General features: G+C 50.9%; 1 protein-coding gene across 2 annotated transcripts in view; it reads right to left on the bottom strand.

Moving 5' to 3' along the window:
* Window positions 1-19,404, bottom strand: part of SLIT1 (slit guidance ligand 1) — a 182,494-nt gene that overhangs the window by 146,709 nt on the left and 16,381 nt on the right. For both annotated transcript variants that reach the window (XM_023641701.2, XM_070223435.1), the window contains exons 2-4: window positions 14,333-14,404; window positions 12,094-12,165; window positions 6,874-6,945 (exon numbers count right to left, since the gene is read on the bottom strand). In XM_023641701.2, the coding sequence (XP_023497469.2) occupies window positions 6,874-6,945; window positions 12,094-12,165; window positions 14,333-14,404 (216 nt within the window). The remainder of the gene's footprint in view (window positions 1-6,873; window positions 6,946-12,093; window positions 12,166-14,332; window positions 14,405-19,404) is intronic.

Genomic DNA, 19,404 nt, shown 5'->3' with positions numbered 1-19,404 from the left:
GGAGCACAGATGAGTGGGAGGCTGGCTGGGTGGTAGCTAGGTGATAGAGGGGTGGATGGGGAGGGGGAGACAGGTAGGTGGGTAGGAAGATGAGTGTAGAAGGTGGATAGGTGGTGGGTAGAGGACGAATGGGTGAGGCAGGTGGATGGACGATATGTAAGGATGAGCTTTAGCATCAGACAGACCAGGGTTCAAATTGGGCTCAGCCCCTTGGGCATGTCACAAACCCCCTGAGCTTGCAAATCTTCATCTGTAAAATGGGGAAAATGCTGACCTCAGAAAGACATTCTGATGATGAAATCAGATCATTTTTCAGGTTGTTCAGCATGAGCCTGGGGCAGAATAACCTTCCGTTCGTCCTAACCAGTACCCTAACAACTACAGTTTCTGAGACCTTACACAACGGTCCTGGGAGACTGAGGCACTGAGAGGATGTCTCAGGACAGGGGCGTTTCTGCAGAGGCTCTGACTCCCTCTCACTGTAGACAAGGAGTGGCGGGTGCTATCTTCTAAAGAGATGGGGGTGGGTACTGAGCAGGAACTCCAGGCCTACCCGAAACGGGGGCATCCCCAAGGAGGCAGAGAACACACTGGAACTTCAGGGCACTCAGAAGCACTTCCAGGGGCAGCCTCACCTTCTTGCTCCAGGTACTCAGGAAAGTACCCCAGAGTACAAAAGGCAGATTCCCTTTGTCAACTTCCTGAACCTACGCAACCATTGTCCCAAACCCAACTCCAGCTGCTGCCTGCAGGGCCCCTTCTGCAGGACAGCACACCAGCCTTTCTCCGCGGCCAGCCAGTCGGATGCCTGATAGAGGAAGTCCCTGAAAGGCAGGGGCTGATTCTGAATTAAGAGAGGTGAGGCCGAATCACCACAGGGGTGGGGGACCAATGACGGCAGTGCACAAAGGCTCGAGGGCAGCGTCAACTTGGGGACTGTGGTGCCTCTGAAGCAATTCGCATGTGGAGTCACCTAGTGTTCCCTGAGCACCTACTATGTGCCGTGAAGTTTATACCTGACGCGAGAGTGGTTACACCTCTCTTTAATCCCCACCACAGCCTGTGAGGTAGATGTTAGCATCCTTATCTGACAGAAGAGCAAACAAGGCCCAGGAGGGTTGAAGGAAGGGCTCCAACATCACCTATCCAGCATTCATTTCAACTCCTACTATAGAGGCTTTTCATTGCTTTTAAACACTGGAAGGTTTCCTACCATGAAAATAATACAAGCTTCTTATACATCTGGGAAACATAGAACAGAAAAAGGTCACCCAAGACAAACCCTGTTGGCATTTGGCAGTCATTTTTTCTGTGCCTTATCTAAAGTTATTTATTTAGTGATCACGTTATCAATACAAGTTTGCATCCTGGCTTTTTATATCACAAACATGTGTCTGTATTACTTTATGTCTTTCATAAAGGCCACCTTTTTTTTTTTTTTTTTTTTGGTGAGGAAGATTGGCCCTGAGCTAACATCCATGCCAGTCTTCTTCTATTTTGTATGTGAGATGCCACCACAGCATGGCTTAATGAGCAGTGTGTATGTCCATGCTCAGGATCCAAATCCATGAACCTGGGGCCACCAAAGCAGAGTATGTGAACTTAGCCACTATGCCACTGGGACACAAAGGCCGCTTTTGATGACAACAAATATTCCATTGAGTAAACATACCATAATTTACTTAACCATTCCCCCAATGCTGATTATTTCTATATTCTTTTTAATATTTGATACTTCAATATTCTAAGTAATGCTGCAATGAACATGTTTGTGCTCATGTGTTTACTTCAAGGGGATTTTTGTGTGTGTTTTTGGTGAGGAAGATTGGCCCTGAGCTCACATCTGTTACCAACCTTCCTCCTTTTGCTTAAGGAAGACTGCTGCAGAGGTAACATCTATGCCAATTCTCCCCTATTTTGTATGTGGGATGCTGCCACAGTGTGGCTTGATAAGTGGTGTGTAAGTCGGTGCTCAGGATCCAAACCCCTGAACCCTGGGCCACCAAAGCAGAGCACATGAACTTAACCACTATATCACAAGCCAGGCCCCGCACTCGTGTTTTATTATTTCCTTAGGGTAGATCCCCAAACATGCAATTTCTAGGTCAAGGTTTAAGCCTATTTTCAGGCTCTTCATGGCCGCTTGAAGGCCTGGTGTCTTAATTCCAGCCCTATCACCAAACTGCTCTGTGGTCCAAGGCAAATCACCTCTCTGGGCCACAGTCCCCACATGTGAAAAGAAATGGACGGAGTACTCCAACACCGGGGGACAGATTAGCAAAGAATAACCAATAACAGGATTTAACTCCTGGAAGCTACACAGACAAAATAGACTGAAAGGCACCGCCTGACTCGCTGTGTGCCCGCACCTTGCCCGGCACATGTGGTCTCTCTCAAACTCGTTTTCATGCTGATTTAGCATAACGGCCGCTGCATGAAAGTCCGTGATCTGCTCCAGATGAAAAGAATTAGTAACGGATCCCTCAAAGCTGAGGGGAGGTCAACAGGTGAGAGATCAGAACGCCAGGCTCTGCCTCCCCTCTCACCCGCCTCCTGGGGGAATGCGGCCCCGCTCCGGCTGCTGGAGGAGGGCGGGCTCCCGAGTATGATGGTACCAGGGGACCCCACAAAGCCCCCAACACAGCCCCGAGGCCCAGGGGTGATCTCCTGAACTAAGTGGGCCAATCAGGTCGTTTCCCCAGACATCTGGAGTTGGGATCTGAGACACTGGGGGGATCTGAGCTCCAGAGGTGCAGGAAGTAGCAGGGAGTCAGCACTGCGGCTAACCAAAGTCGTGGTGGAACTGAGACGTCGCCGAGGAGCCCAGGACACTGGTTTGCAAGGAGGAGAAGGACAATAAGGTAGATATTTAGAAAGAACTAGAAATGCCCTTCACATCTCAGTCTTGGTCCTAGCTGTGCCTCACTTCCTGCCTTGGGGAGCCCTGGAGTCTGCTGGTTGTGCCCTTACAATATCCCACCCTGTGCTTCCCGTCACCTGCCTGTGGGGGTTTCTGTTCCTGGAACCAAGAGTGCCCAAGTGCTCCTTGGCCAGGTCAACTGGGAGAGTTAACAGAGATGTTCTGGAATGACAGATGCTCAGGTCAATCGATTAGGGATGGAGGTGGGGCAAAGGATATTAGCAAATAAGTCTTTAAGCACTTGCTCTTGTATCTCTCCCTAAAATCATCACCAAGATGAAAAACTCAGCGAGCCCAGACACCAGGCACAAACAACCAGGTGAATAAAAAGCCCTGTTTAATCATCTCCCCCAGAACGGGTCCTTTTTGAATGGCCTGAATTGGAAGGACACCAGGTTGCACTGGCCCTAGTCATGAACTCAAGTCCTAGGCTGACCTAAGCAGGGGCACGCTGCACGGGAGTCCTCCTCAAAGTCCTGCCGGCTCACCCATCTGTGCTTATAGATGAGCTTAGGAGATCTCAAGAGGAGAGCTAAAGAAAAGAACCTCCCTTCACCTGGGTGCGGCCACACTCCTGGATGAGAAACCTCTCCTGCCAAGTTAGGGACCCAATGCCTGGAAAGAAAAGGCAGTAAGTGTTCGGGAAAGGTTCTGGCTCTAGAGCCTGGAAAATTCCCCAAAGGGCTAGAAGCCTTCCATCAGGAGGGGCCTTCTTCTGGAAGCCACTCTGTTGACCGCTGACTGCTCCTCTCCCCAAGGCAGCCAGCCCAAGGTCGCTGGGGTGAGAACATCCAATGTTTCTGGAGGCCACTGTCCCCCCAAGGCTCCCCGCCCCACAGGGCGCCAAGAGCAGGAGTCAGGCAGACTCCTGTCTTCTTCAATGGCTCTGCCATTCCTTGAATGGAGTTCCGTGTGCCAGCCTTTGGCTACAGACCCCAGTTATTTAATATTCCTTAAAGCATAGAAGTCCTTTTCTCCAGGACTCCTGTTAAATTATGAGCCATGAAGAGCGCTGGGTGGGGAGTCCAAAGGGGCATCAGTACTGACCCTGAGGAGGTCACTTCACCTCTCCAACCTTGACTTTCATTTTAACTCCCATCAGTAGTAAAATCGGGAGACACCGCCTGCCTCACAGGGTCACAGGCATCAGACGAGACAGCGCACACAGGAGCGCCAGCCCCACTGCAGGGCCGTTCAGTCACCCACGTTGTCATGGACACAACGAACATCTGTTGCGGGCCAACCGCGGGCCTGGATGCTTTATGTACACAATCTCATTTCAGCCTCATGATAGCCCAACAGTGTACAGGGAAGACAAAGAGGCTCTGAGAAGTCAGACCAGCCAGAGTGGGACCCTGAAAAACCCAGGACCACCTGACTCTTGATTTTCTACTCCTCCAGGATACTTCCGATTGCACTAGGGATCCAAGCTCCTCAGACACAGGCCAGGAAGGCAGCCAAGCTGGCTCCACACTGTCACTGCTCTCAAGAGGGAGCCCAGGGACATGGGGGCACCAGTGCTGCTGGCGGAAGGTACACTTAAGTGCTGGAGGGAGACAGAGACCCCTGTAGAGCTGATCTCTCCCCTTCAGGCCCCAGAGCTGGTGGAAGGCTATGGCAAAAGATGTCAGCCCCCAAAAAAGCGAACAGGGCTGGAGGTGACCTCAAGCAAAAGGCTGGAGGTTGTGCATTTAGATTCACATGAGGGTCTTGGACATTTTAAAATAAATGACAGATGGAAACAACCAAAGTGTCCATCCATAGATAAAGAAGATAAAGAATGGAGTACTACTCAGCCATGACAGAGAAGGAAATCCCGCCATTTGTGAAAACATGGATGGATCTAGAGGGCATTAAGCTAAGTGAAGTAAGCCAAACAAAGAAAGACAAACGCTGCATGGCGTCACTTGTACGTGCAATCTAAAAAAAAATCAAACTCATAGAAACAGAGAGTGGAAAAGTGGCTGCCAAGAACTGGGGGCTGGGGGACAGGCTGGTAAAGGGCACAAACTTTCAGCTATAAGATGAGTAAGGTCTGAGGATCTGATGTATAACATGCTGACCGAAGTTGATAAGACTGTATTGTATAATGGAAATTTGCTAAGAGAGTAGAACTTAAATGTTCTCACCAAGAAAAAAGACAAATATACAAGGTGATGGATGTGTTAATTACCCTGATAGAGGGATCCATTCACAATGTATATGTTTATCAGTTCACCACAATGCACACTTTAAATATCTTCCAATTTTATTTGTCAATTATACCTCAATAAAACTGAAATTTAAAAATAAACACATAAATTTTAATAACATAAAATAAATGAGGGAGGGTCAAAGTGGGCATCCAGAGCTTGAAGGCAGCCGTCCACTGCACCCACGCTCTGAGCCCTGGGTACTGGAGGGCAGAGGATCAACACAGCCAAGGGGAAGGGAACTCGAGCAGGTCAATACTGCAGGGAGAGGGCGGGCAAGAGCTTGAAAGGCTCAGAGGGCTTAGGAGAAGGAAAAGAAAAGGACAGAAGGAAACCAAGAGAGATGTTCAGGATGAATTTGCACCTGGCACCAAATGACGGGTGGGTTACAGGGGACTGAAGGAGAAGGCCCAGCTCCAGCCCAAGGTGGCAAAGGCCAGCAGGAGGGAACGTCACTGAGAGTCACTGCAGAGAGGCCTCCAGGCCAGGAGGAGGACAAAAATTAGAGTTCCACCTTAAAGACAAAAACTTGACAGCAGGATCCACACAAATCCTGGAGCGGCCTGGGACCCCTGGGCTAACCAAGAGGTCTGGAAATCACGGCAGAGGTGGAAAGAACTGGCCCTGTTTAATCAGAGGGGAAGAGATCAAGCTCCAGACGCCAGGAGGCCGCAGGCAGGCCCCTCAGCACTCAGGCAGCCCCGGGTGCCGTCTCCCTCCGTGCCCCCACCCCTCCGTCTTACCCGCACCTCCACCTAGGTGCTGTCCTCTGAGCTTCTTTAGGGGAGAACCAGCCCCAGAGGCTCACACAGCGCTTTGCTGGGCCCGCAGAAGGTCCCAACCAACGGTTTTCAGGTTGTTAATGACAACCAAACCTCCCTCCCAACTCAAAATTCAAAAACCAGACAGCCCTTCAAAAATCTAACAAGAGGACATGGTTCTTCTAGGGCCTTACAGAAAGCAGAGCTAGAAAATCATAAATCATTAAAAAGCAGACTTAGAGCTCAAAGTTAAGAAAATGTTTCTAACATGCAGATCTGTCCAATAATGGAGCTGATTAGCCGGGGAGGTGGTGAACTCCCCACCACTAGAGGTAGCCAAGCAAAGACTGAAGGACCATATGCCAAGGAGCTGCAGGAGAGATTCCTTAGATAATCTCTAAGGTCCTGTCCAACCCAAGATCCCACAAGATGAAATATACAGTGGAACAATTACAGACACATTTGGTAAATCGCTGAGCAGCAGAATTGGCCACTACCCTTTAAACATGAAAGAAGTACATTTACAGCAAATCAAAGTGTGACTTTATGCCACGGTGAATAAGCTTACAGACCTCGTTACTCCAAACTGAAAATAGAAGCAGTTTGAGAAGGGCTTAGCTGAATGAGTAAATACTCGACCCCAGACGAGTTCCCAAAGGCAGCGAGAGAGGCCTCAGAACAGTTCTCCCCTAAAGTCCGGCAACACGGTAACAAGCACCCCCCTCCAACCCCAGAACGTCCTCACACCAGGACTGTCAGAGGCAGTGCAGGGAGCTGGATGAACTGTGGATTCTGTCAAGCGCTTGCCGTGGAGAAATGCCCCCCACAGCTCCCTCCTACAGAAAGGGCCTGGCCTTTGACCTCCTGAACGATTCCTGCCAGGTGAGCAGCATGGGAGTCACGGTCAGAGGAAAGTCCAGGCCCCAGTGACCAAACACACCCCTCTCACAGGGTGAGGATAGGACCACAGGGAGCTTCCTGGGCAGGGAGCATCACTCACAGCCTCGACAGAGCCTGGTTATTCTGGAACAGCAGCTCTGGTAACGTGTGCAGCAGGTTCCGGTTCAGTCGTCTGAAAAAGAGAAGAGAGGAAGAGTTGGAAATCGCCCAGCTATCCAGGAGATCAACAGACTTTTTAGAAAGCACTGGATTCAGCGTCAGAGGGCCTGGGGTTCAAATCCTAACAGGGTCACTCTGTAACCCCAGGGAAATCACCTTCTCTGGGCCTCAGTTTCTTCATCTATAAAGTGGGAATTTTGCCATCTAACACTTGGGAAGGATAAGAACAGAATATCTGTGAAAGCCCCTCCCTGAGGACCTGATGTGCACTGGGCAGTCAGTAAACAGAGGGTCTTTCCTTCCCTCATCTCCTCCCACACCCATTGTCATCAGCACTTTACATGTGCAGACCCTTAATAATACATAAGGCACTGATTCAAATGTCTCAGTTTGTGAAATATACTCCATCGCTGTAAGTTCTGATTCTTCACTGCTTTCATCCACATTTGGCTCAGTGGCAACTTACTTTTTTTATTGTTTGCTTTAGGTCTTTTTTCAAAATGAAAATAGTTCTATTGATTTTTTTTATTATTGATGAAAATGCATGCTTAGTAAAAAAAAAAAAAGCCTCAAATAATAGAAGAAAATGTATTCAGCTACCTGCATTGTTCTCAGTCAACAATTTGTGGATGTCCTTCCATGCCAAACAAGAGAGAACGACCCTTTTATTTTTAATGACTGAATAGTACATGTGTCTTTTGTTTTGTTTTGTTTTTGCTGAGGAAGATTCATCCTGAGCTAACATCTGTTGCCACTCTTCTTCTTATTGCTTGAGGAAGATTCACCCTGAGCTAACATCCATGCCAATCCTCCTCTATTTTGTATGTGGGTTACCACCACAGCATGGCCACCAACAAGTGGCATAGGTCCTCACCTGGGAACTGAAACTGGGCCACCAAAGCAGAGCACACTGAACTTAACCACCTGGCCACAGGGCCGGCCTCTGTCATTTTTAATTCCTCTACTGATGGACAGATAACGTTTCAGTACTATAAACACAGGCAGGAGTGGAAAGTCTGGTTCTGGAATGTGGCCTGACAAGGAGACAACAAGGGAAGCACTTGGACTTGTCCTAGGAAGGCAGCGAAGTGTAACCAGACTCAGCTTGCCACCTGAGGCCACCAACTCTCTGACACTGGAGTGTAGGGCTCCAGCCCAGCAGGGGATGTGAACTAATAAAGTGTGGAAGCTTGGCACCCACACGGTGTCCGTGACCACCTGCAGGGGCATCACCTGGAAGTTGGTAAGAGCTGCAATATTGCAGGCTCTACCCCAGACCTGGCACAGAATCTGCGATTCAACAAGGGTCCCCGGAGGACCTGTGCACCTCAAGGTGGGAGAAGCACCGGTGTAAAATGCAGCCCCTGGTCTCCGGTCCACAGCACAGTTTGAGCTTCACACAAGGATCTCCTTTAATGGTTCTAGACAACGATAAACCAGCTCGGCAAATGCTTTCCTTTGCAGGGGAAGGGAGGAAACATAATTCTATGTGGCCAGCAGTAACCGGCCTGTGGTTCCCTCCTGGAGGTCGCCTTCGCTGATATGTGAGAAAGGTTCCCTTCTCTAGCGCGGTGCAGACAGTCAGAGCTGCAACTCTAGACCAGCTGGGAGAAGTTCACTCCAAAGGGCAGGCTCTGGGGCAATGCACTGTTGCCTCCGAATAACAGGGGCCACCAATACAATCCTTCAAGCCACAGGAGCGGACGCAAGATCGCTCCAAGTCCCTAACCTCATCCAGTACCTCAAGGCTGTATTTACACTGCCTGGTAATCATTGGTTTGGGTTCTGTTTTGTTTTCCCCCCCAGACTTTCTCAATTTTCCAGCTTCAACTTCTGAAAAACTCTTAAGGGGAAAAAGGAGTTGATAGCAATTTTAAAGTGGAAAACCACAGGACAGCGAAGGAGGGACCCAGCACGGTGAGGGACCTGCAGGCGGCTAGGAGGAGGAGCAGTAGCGGCTAGCAGTCCCTGTTAGCCTTACCAGGGGCCAGGCGCCAGGATACCTCACCATCGGAGGGAAGCAGAAGGAAAAGGCTAGTTTCTTTCTCTTGGGCCTGACAACAAGGCCTTGCATCCACGCACACCCCCTCCCATCTCCTCCTGGCAACAAGCCCACAGGGAAGCTTTACCACCACCATCCTACACACGGCTTGGCTCGGGATACGTGTGTTGACTTTGTGGGGTTGTCGCTTTGATAGTTGAGGGAACTGGGATGCCTACAGGTGAGCAACTCACCCAAGTCACTGCCAGGTGATAGAGGCGGGCTTGGGAAGCCTGCCTTGCCCGACTCCCCATCCTGGCTGCCTCCACGCGACACATCGACCCCCACTCCACCAGCCCAGGGTGACTGAGTGCTCCACTCCCTCCCGATATCAGACCGACTGACACCCAGGGCACGCCAGTCCTCACAGCCGGCAGGACAGCACACTTCTGCTTCTGCCCTCGTTTGCAACTGCTTACAAGAACCAGTTAAGTCTGTTCCCAAACCGGTTTATGCCAGAGGTACTTATAATTATAATTATATAATGTAATTAACTATTACAGAAATGAACGAAACATGTGTGAAAAGAGAGAGTCGTCTCTTTGAAAACTAAGTTGAATGTTTTGGAAAGGGTCCATTAAAAAAAACTGGTGGAGGGGCCAGCCCCGTGGCTGAGCGGTTAAGTTCGCCCACTCCGCTTTGGCGGGCCAGGGTTTCACTGGTTCAGATCCTGGGCGCGGACATGGCACCGCTCGTCAGGCCACGTTGAGATGGCCTCCCACATGCCACAACTAGAAGGACCCACAACTAAAATATACAACTATATACCGGGGGGCTTTGGGGGAAAAAGGCAGAAAAAAACAAAGATTGGCAACAGTTGTTAGCTTAGGAGCCAATCTTAAAAAACAAATTTCAAAAAATTTAAAAATTTTTCAAAAGCTGGTAAGTAAAGAGCCATTGGATTAAATAAGACTGGAGCACAGGAGGGTCATGAAAGAAATTCAGAATTCTCCACCCAGATTGCTTCCAAGGGCCTTTCAAAATCTCCCTCCACCCTACAGAAAACAAAACCAAGAATCATAGACAAAGTATGCGTGCGGTTTAGGCAAGGACAAAAAACAGGACTCCAAGCAGCATCTCATACCAAAAAGCTAGCCCTTGGCAAAAAAAAAAGGGATGGGGAGGGGAGAGAGAAGATCAACAAACACATGTTTATATATTTTAACTTAAGATGAAATGTTTAGGGTACATATGGTGTTTATGACTCCCCATTGTATCCAACTTTTACGATTAACTGATCCACCCCTGGGCTCTGACCAGCCAGAGGAGAGTGTGCTGGCCATCCACAGCGAGCAGCAGACGCCCCCAGGGACAGAGCAGTCCCACGCCCCAAAAATAACTGCCCCCTGTGAAGTTACTGGTGACCCACCCCGGAAGAAAGAAACTGGAAAAGAGACAGACTGGAGAAGGGACAAAGTCTGCAGGGACAAGGAGTGACTCAAAACAGAGGGCCCTGCCCCGCCTTGACTGGCAGCAGCAGGTGTGACGGGGGCCACCTGGGTCTGGGTGGTGTCTAGACCCCCACCCAGCTCTTCTCCTCCCCCAGGGCATGGCAGCACCAGAGCAGGAGTGGGAATGGGTTGGATCCACATTGGCCTCTCAAAGCCAGGTCATGAATATGTATTTTGTTCTGAGCCTTTTAAAGAAAACAAACAAGACTAATGGGGCCCCTCATCGCTCCATTTTAGGCCTGGATGGGGAATGCCAAAGAAAGATCACCTTGATTTTCCTCCAGGCTGCAGGAAGGCAATGAGACAACCACATTCTTTCCCTTTTATTTAATACCTTATTTTCTTTGATATAACAGAGAAACGTGAAGTATTAAGTCATAGTCATTAAAAGCTCAGGCTGTGGAGGCAAAATGATTCAGGCTCTAATCCCCTCTTCTGCACTTAATCACTTAATAATCACTTAATAAGGCAAGTGCCTTAACTTCTGTCCACCTCCGCTTCTCCTCTGGAAGATATCACTGACCATAGTGTTGCTTTAAGGAGTAAATGAGATATTGGCGGGCAGAGAGCTTATCTCAGTGCCCAGCAGAGTAAGGCAGTCAATAGAAACTATAATCATGATTACAAACTCGCTGTAAGAAAATCTACAAAAATGAAAAGCACAAAGAATAAAATTAAAGTTACCTATTATCCCACCACTCAATGTAATGAGAGTTAGTATTCTCAGTTATTTTTCTCCCCCTGTATTCTGTACACATATCAGTCGACTTTATTTACACAAATGTCACTTCCTGCCTTTTCCACTTATTACATTATGAGCACATTCCCATGGCCTTAATTGTTCATCAAAAATGTGATTTTATATCTTATGTCTCCATCAGAATGGCTGTTTCCAACTTTATTGTATTTAAATAATGTGCAATGAATATCCTGATATATAAATTTTTAGCCATGTCTCTGATTATTTCCTTAAAATAAAATGGACTTCCTGGTTCGAAGGGCATGAACTTTAGGAGTCTTGACACCTACAGCCAAACCAAAGCAGAGAAATGAGATTAGTGACCACGGTGAATGTGAGTGTCCAGCCCCACCTCATTTAAACCTCATTCCTCTTTTTTTCATTATTGCCAATCTGTAATGCAAAAATTGACCAAGATCTATTTTCAAACTCGAAAGCCCTGTAAGGAACAAACCATACAAACCATGCAAATCAGAAACATGCCACCACTTTAAGGCCTGGATGTGCTGTGGCCCCGGCCACCCAAGACAGGCCTCTGCTGGGGCGTCCCTGACGGTCCCCTCGGAATGCCAGTGCTTCTTTTGAGGCCACACAAATCGATGCATAGTGGTTACGCCTGGGGTATGAGATTATAGGAGGAAATTTCACTTCCTCTGTTCTGTGTGGATTTTTTGCCATAATGTATTTTCAGGGGAAAACAACAAAGACAGCTGCATTTAGAATGTGGGGGGAGGACACTCTCCAGCTTCCTCTTCGCCATCATCCCACGATGACTCTGTGACCGATTCCAGGGCCACAGCTGCCCCTGGCTCCCATCAGTGGGCAGGAGGCAGGCTGGGCGTGCAGGCCTGTCCCTGAGCAGCCCCTCCTTGATGTCCCCTCAGCATGAGACCCCACCGCCCTCCTGAGCCTGCACCTATGGATACTCACAGCCGCTCCAGCTCCTTCATGTCGTCGAAAGCCCCTCGTTCCACCACTCCAATCTGGTTCTCCATCAGCTGCCTGGGGAAGCAAAGAGACGAGGACAGCTACAGGATGTTGGACAAGGACTCGTAGAAACAGCTGGCACGGGGGAGTGAAACAGGAGCAGTGCCAGTGATGCACACAGACCCACGTCCTGGCCTGAGCCAACAAAATTTTCTTGCAACTTTGCAAATTTCCTGGCATGGACTCCACAGCACACCCAGCCCAACAGTAAGATGCGCTTCTGGCCCCAGCCCCATGCTGACCCGTCTGAAGCCGCCTGCATGGCAGAAGGCCAGGGGGCACCAGAGCACCAGATCATCGCTCCAAAGGCATGCTCGGGGAAGCCCAGACCCAGGCAGCAGGCAGCAGGGGCTGGCTATGGGCTGCTGGCGCACATGCCCTGCTTTGACCCGGAGGGCAGGTGTCCAAGGGGCAGAGCAAGGGGAGTTGGCCAGTAGTTGGGGGAGGGGAACCCGTGCCAACTGGGCAAAGCCCACACATGCAGCAAACCCATGCTACAGTTGGCAGACAACACCACCCTGCCTGCACCCCACTCCGCCTGCCCCCATCTGCTGCCCACAGAACCACCTGGCTCCGTGGAACTCTGCACCTCTTCACCACCAACATGCCCCGAAACCCAGGGCGTCCGGCGGGCAGGCAGCACTGTTCACCGACAGATCACTTTTTGCATGCTAATTTTTGAGATCATCAAGTATGTTTTTCTCCCTGCGTTTTCCCCTCTCCCCGCTGAAGCAAGTGGCTTATGTGCTCCCGCAAGGGCCTCAGATGAGGTTGCGGGCAGGGCAGGGGGCAGAAGCTGCCACTAGACACTTCTCTTCCTCTGCTTTGTTTCCAAAAGTCTGCACTGTTGAGGATCTCCTGCTGGAGGCCTGGGGGCGGGGTGGGGGCAAGGAATGCCAGGAGGGAGGGCTTCCCCAGACTCAGAAGAGGTTCCTAGAGCCTGGGAAGGGGTCAGAGGTCAGTGAGTTCTGGAGCAGCAGAGACCTCTGCCCAGCAGTTGACAGTTATGACCAGAGAAAAGAGCAGCCACAAGCTCCCCCAGATCCCTCAAAGACTTTCAGAGCTACAAAGTCAGTAGTTCTGAAAGAACTGAGGCCCCAGGACCCTTGCACTACCCTGGGAATCCTATGATTGTCTGATGTTGAATTTCCTGCCAGCCAGGTGGGATGCGGGCTCAGAGTCAAAAGTGAGTAGATACCCGGAGAGTAGGAGGGGATGAAGGGATCTAACCTGCCCCTCACTCCTCACCCCTGCCCAGCCTCATGGGTACTTCTGACGATGGCTCCTTTGCTAGCTAGTGGCCAAGCCCAACAGAGCCACACCCAGCACTTCCAATATCGCATCTGTCAGGCACCCAAGAGGAGTCACTTCCGTCCTCAACTGCCCAGACTCTCCTCCCTCTCAAGTCAGGGGGGCTGGGGCCTTGCTGGGGAGTCTTTCAGGTTCAAAAGAACTGTGGAGGCTGTTATGGACTGACTTGTGTCCCCCCAGAATTCATCTGTTGAAGCTCTACCCCCCTCCATTGTGACTGTATTTGGAGAGGGGGCCTTTAGGGAAGTGATTAAGGTGAAATGGGGTCATAAGGGTGAGGCCCTAATCTGACGGGACTGGTGTCTTTATAAGAGACAGGGACCCCAGAGATCTCTCCCTGTGCACACAGAGAAAAGGCCACATGAGGACACATGCAAGGAGGTGGCCATCTGCAAGCCAGGAAGAGAGGCCTCGCCAAAACCTGCCCTGCCAGCACCTTGATTTTGGACTTCCAGCCTCCAGAACTGGGAGAAATAAATTTCTGTTGTTTGAGCCATTCAGTCTGTGGTCTTTGGTTACAGCAGCCTGAGCAGACCCGGGCTTCCCCCACCCCAGGAGAGAGCCAATGGACGAGACAGCCCCATGTGCCCAGCCCAGGCCCTGCAAGGCAGCGACAACTGGTGCCCACGCCATGCCCAATTCTTCATCCAATTCTCCAGCCATGCAGGAAGCAGTGGCCACTCCAGGTCAGAACTCACCATCACTTCCACCCTACCCCACTCAGGGCATCCCAAACTGACTCCATAGGGGAGGGGCCCAGCTGGCCTACAACCATACACACCACAGCCGGGGCTCTGCCTGGGACCCACAAAGCCGTTGCTGACGGTGGGGGCAGGAGGGAGGTTATGAGGAGGCAGAATCCCATACTCACAGCACTCGTAGCTGCTTGAGCCCCGCAAAGTCATTCTTATGGATCCGAGTGATGTTGTTGCCATTGAGCTCCCTGGTGGAGGAAAGCAGAGAAGGAGATGGTGAGAGGCCCGGGGTGGGCCCCCAGGCCAGCGGCTCAGCTCCAGGCTCCCTCTCCACCTGGCTCAAGCCAGTCATCTCACCAACGGGGCTGCAAGCCTCCCAGCCAAGCCCTGGACCCCCAAGTCTGTGTCAAGACCCAATAAGCCGAGGCGTCTTTGCAGCAGATGTCCACCAGCAAGAACTCACAGGGCATGGATTCACTGCTGGGAAAGCTGTGGAAACCTGAAATACGGCTTTGCCCTAAAAGAGCTCAGTCTTGTTGGAGAGATAAGACATTCACACAGGAAAGAATTTGGAAACTAGCCAATTGGAGAGGCTATTCAGGTGGAATCCTCACTGAGCCTCAGTTTCCTCATCTATATAATGGGAGTAATAACTGTGTCTACTTCATACGGTTAGTATGAGGCATCAACAAGTAAGGAGCAGGGCCTGCGCTCGGAAAAGCCCCCCTTGGAGTTACACATGCTATCATCTGGTGCCACTGGTGCCAACGAGCTGTCCGTATCCTGAGCAGGAGAGAACAGGGAGGGCCATGCCATTTCAGGGAACTGAGGAAGTGGGACTCAAGCTGAGGCCCAAAAGACAAGGCAGATCTGCAGCAAGTGGCATGGAGCAGACGATCCAGGGAAGGAGAACCCCCTGGAGGATGGGGTCGGGGGAGACAAGCTGACCGTCAGAAGTCATGGTAAACAGGGTCGGGGAAGGTGGGTCCAGATCACAGAGGGCCTGAGAAAGCAAGCGAGGAGAGGCAGGGAGCCAGTGAGGCCTCCGGCAGGAGCCTGCCATGAGGTCAGTCCTGCAGGGGGCAGCAGGGCAGAGCCGAGGAGGGGAGGCCGAGCCCACTGTCCACATCCAACCCAGGGCCAGGCCTACAACTACAGTGGCTCCTCCCCTCACACCACCCCTGCCTCTGGCCCTTCCTCCCTTCCAAGGCCACATGTGCTTCTCCCTCAGCCCTCCCAATCATCCCTGGGCACCGTAGACGTGGACACCACCTTAGAAAGACACCATCCTAGAGGGCGTCTGGCCCCCGCTCCCTGCCTAGCCTCTCAGGCAAGCTCCCTCAGCCTCTACGGGGCAGCTCCTCCTCACAGGGGGCCAGCGCAGCCTCAGAAAGGTGGGCCACACCAGGAGGCAGGCACTCCATCCCCAGAAAGTTTCTCCATTGAGCCACACATGGCAGAATCTCACTCGGGCCCAGCTCCAAACTCAGCTGTCACCACCGCATCCAACCTGTCTCCATGTAGCAGCTCCGCGTTCACAGCCACACGGCCTCCTCCTCTTTCTCACCACTGTCACAGTCACCCGAGTGTTTGGCAACAACCTAAGTGCTCCCATCCCAACACACACACACACACACACACCATGTTCAACTGCAGCCCAGTCTCCTCACTGACCAACTTGGGTCAAAGGTTCCAGGTACAGGCACCAGCCAGACCCAAGTCCAAGTTACTTTGAAAAACAGCAAGTTCCCTTTCCTAAAAGTGTTTCAGAAGCGTGTTTGGCCTGATGATGCTCTTGAGTTGCTTCCACCAAGAACAACTTGTTGTCAGTTTTCACACACTCTGGGAACTGGGCTTTGCGTCCGTCCTCGAGAGACGCTGGAAAGTAGTTACTGTGCCCACCTTACAGACGAGGAAAGAGTGGTTGGACAAGGTTAGACGCCTTCCTGGGGTCACCAGTCGGTAAATGACAGAGCAGGGATCTGGACCGTGGCCGTCTGATCCCTCTTCCACCAGGCCAGGCTGTCTCCCCAAGTTGACAATAATCCATTCAACTCTCTCTCTGCCCTTCCTCTGGGCCTGGCTTCTGATCCTCAGAGCAGCTGGGAAAACTCACTCCCTGCTCCCCATCTCTTTCCTAACAGGATCTCTCAGAGGGGCCTGAGGTCGCCCCAAGGTAACAGGGCATTGGTGACAGCCCCAGACTGAACCACTTCCCGGTCTAAACGCTGTGAGGATGCCTTCTCCGCGTAGACAGGCCCCTTTCAAGTAAAGGTCTTTTTTCGTTGAACTATTCTTCCCTGCAGCAGCCACCTCTGAGCCTCGCTCGTGTTGCACCCCAATGTGCTCCTTGTGCAACACGACCGCTCTTCAAACACTGAGAACGTCAACACGAAGCCCCTAAAACTGGTTCCTCCGCGAGCAGGGCTGGTTTCCCTTGGGCTATCCTACTGAAGTTTTCATCCCAAAACTAAAGCCCCAAGGAAACTTCGGTTGTCTTATTTTTTCATTACTGTCATGTGTTGCTTAATGACGGGGACACATTCTGATAAACATATCGTTAGGCGATTTCCTCACTGTGCGAACGTCATAGGGGTCACTAACACAAACCCGGATGGCACAGCCTGCTACACACTTACGCTATATGGCGCTCATCTGAAGAGACCACCATCCTATATGCGGTCCATTGTTGACCAAAACGTTGTTATGCAGCATATGACTGTATAAAGATACGTCAGCACTGATTATAAGAGCAAAAACGTTAAATGGACATCAACAGAGCATTGACTTTCAGCACATCCATGAAACTGAACACATGCAGCCATTTGAAATCATCCGTTTGTCTTGACAAGGAAAGCTGTTCAAGACACAGGATGTGGGAAAAGGGTTGACAGACAGCTCATATTCTATGAGCCAGCTTATGTGAAAACTCACACGCACATCCACACAGGTACATGAGCAGAAAGAGCTCACTACGGCTGTTCGATGAATGTTAATGCCTGTAACTGCTGAGTGGTGGGACTTGAAGTGATTTTAGTTTCTTTTTGATACTTTTCTGCATTGTTTGAATTTTTGTGTATGAGTGAGGAAGATTCACCCTGAGCTAACATTCACTGCCAATCTTCCTCTTTTTTTTTTTTTCGCTTGAGGAAGATTAGCCCTGAGCCAACCTCTGTGCCATTCTTCTTCCACGTCGTATGTGAGTTGCTGCCTCAGCATGGCTGACGAGTGGGATAGGTCCTGCCCAGTATCTGAAGCCGTGAGCCCCAGCCACTGAAGCAGAGAGCGCCAAACTTCACTACGCCACAGGGCCGGCCCTTGTTTGAATTGTTTTTTTATGGACATCTATATTTTTATAAGCCAACATAATATTCAAGTTATTGATTTAGAAATAAAAGTAATATATGCACATTATTGAATTTTTTCAGTTTCCCGAAGAATAAAGAAAAAAAAATCACACATAAACTCATGATCAGAAGGAACCCTCGTTAATATTCTGGAATACTTTCTCTCAAGCCTCTTTCCTTTAGATACAATTTTTATATAGTTGGGATAATTCAACAAATATTTATTGAAGACTTACTATTTGCAAAGCATTTTGCAAGGTTCTGAAGATCCGAGGCTGAATGAGACATAAATGGCATGCTCTCCTTCTAGAATGTGACAGCCTGTTTGCTCTCCACCCAGGATTCTGACTGGCCAGCTACGGGGGCAGTCCCCAGTTCCCTGCTGCTGGAAGAGCTGGGCTGTTTTGATACTGTTCATTTATAAACAGTACTCCATAAAGCTTGGTGGGCATGCGGGGGGCATACGTTCCTAGAAACGGAATGACTCAGTCAGAGGTCACAAAAAATCTGATGAATTTTACAATCGTTCACTCATGCCTTCTCATGGTAAACATGGTTTACAAGGCAATTGACTCCAATTATCCATTTCACAGACAGCAAAACTGAGGCAAAAACAAACATGAAGACTTGTCTGGACAAGGCAGGGCCCAATGTGGAAGTCGGGAATCCCTTAGGATGGAATTCCCACAGGGTGGGGAGGGGTGGGTGGAGGGCTCACATTTACCTGCCTCTCTTCTTACCCTTGTGCAGCAGGCTCCACTGTGCAGACTCCAGGACATTCCTTAGCCCGTCCTCAGTCGATTCCAACCCCTCCTCCTCGATTCCCACACCCCACCCCACCCCTGCTCAAGACAAGACCCGGGACAGGCAGGTAGAAGAGGACGATGGTGCAGGCACTGGAGCAGACACAGCCTCTCTCTTTCCGGAGGCCCTGCTGGTGGCTTCCAGGCAAGAATGTCCATGGAGGCCCAAGCCCCACCAGCCCCCAACCTCCCCCATCAGCCCTGCTCTCTAAGCCCGGAGCTAAGTGCCTCCTCTGGGGGAGAGCCCTCAAGAAGGCAGCCTGGGAGGCAGAGGCAGCCCTCATCAGGCGCCCGGGTCTGAGGCTGCAGTTTAAGGAGGCATTATCGCCACTCAGGCCGAGAGAATGACCTCCTGTGGGTAGCCGGCCCCCTCCCCCTTAGCAGGGCGGCCCACTAGGATGGAGTGTCCAACCTGGCCCAGCCACTTCCCTCCGAACCCTCACCGGAGGCTGCTGGAACGAGGCACGGAGGTCATTTTTCTCCAGCACCTGTTTCCTCCATCAGGTAGTCCCCGAGTGTTGCCATGGAGACCCCCCTGCCCAGCAAGCCACCTGGGATAAATGGCAGAAGCTGCTTCCACCTTAAGACCTTTGCAGCTGGAGCAGCCAAGCGGGGTGGGCCTTCTGGGGCAGTTCCCAGCCTCCGTTTCTCAGGAAGAACCCAGGATACAGAGCTACCCTGGCCTCCCTGAGGCTCTTGCCACCAAAGCCCACATCCACCACTTCTCCTTATTGAGCACCTACTGTGTGCAGGCTCCAAGCCTAACTCCCAGCAATGCTTCATCTCATTTCACCCTCCCAGCAACCTATGAAGTGAGTCACATTCTCCCCACCTTGCTGATGAGGAAACCAAGGCACGGACTGGTGAAGCAATTTGTCCAATGCCACACAGCTAATAAGTGGTGGGGGGGGGGACGAGACCAGGCCATGTGATTCCACGTTCTTTCCCCTACATCACAAAGCCTCATGTCACTGGACCCTGTCGAGTGCACCCCTCACCCTGAGGGTCATGCCTTGGACAGAGCTGAGGAACAACCTGGATGCTCTGGATAGGACACAGTGGGGCACCAAAAGCAGTGCTTGGCACACATAAGTGCTC

This window comes from Equus caballus, chromosome 1 (assembly GCF_041296265.1).
Source record: "Equus caballus isolate H_3958 breed thoroughbred chromosome 1, TB-T2T, whole genome shotgun sequence".
NCBI lineage: Eukaryota > Metazoa > Chordata > Mammalia > Perissodactyla > Equidae > Equus > Equus caballus.
Note: the sequence above shows the minus strand (reverse complement) of the source record. Positions and strands in the feature narration are given on the sequence as shown.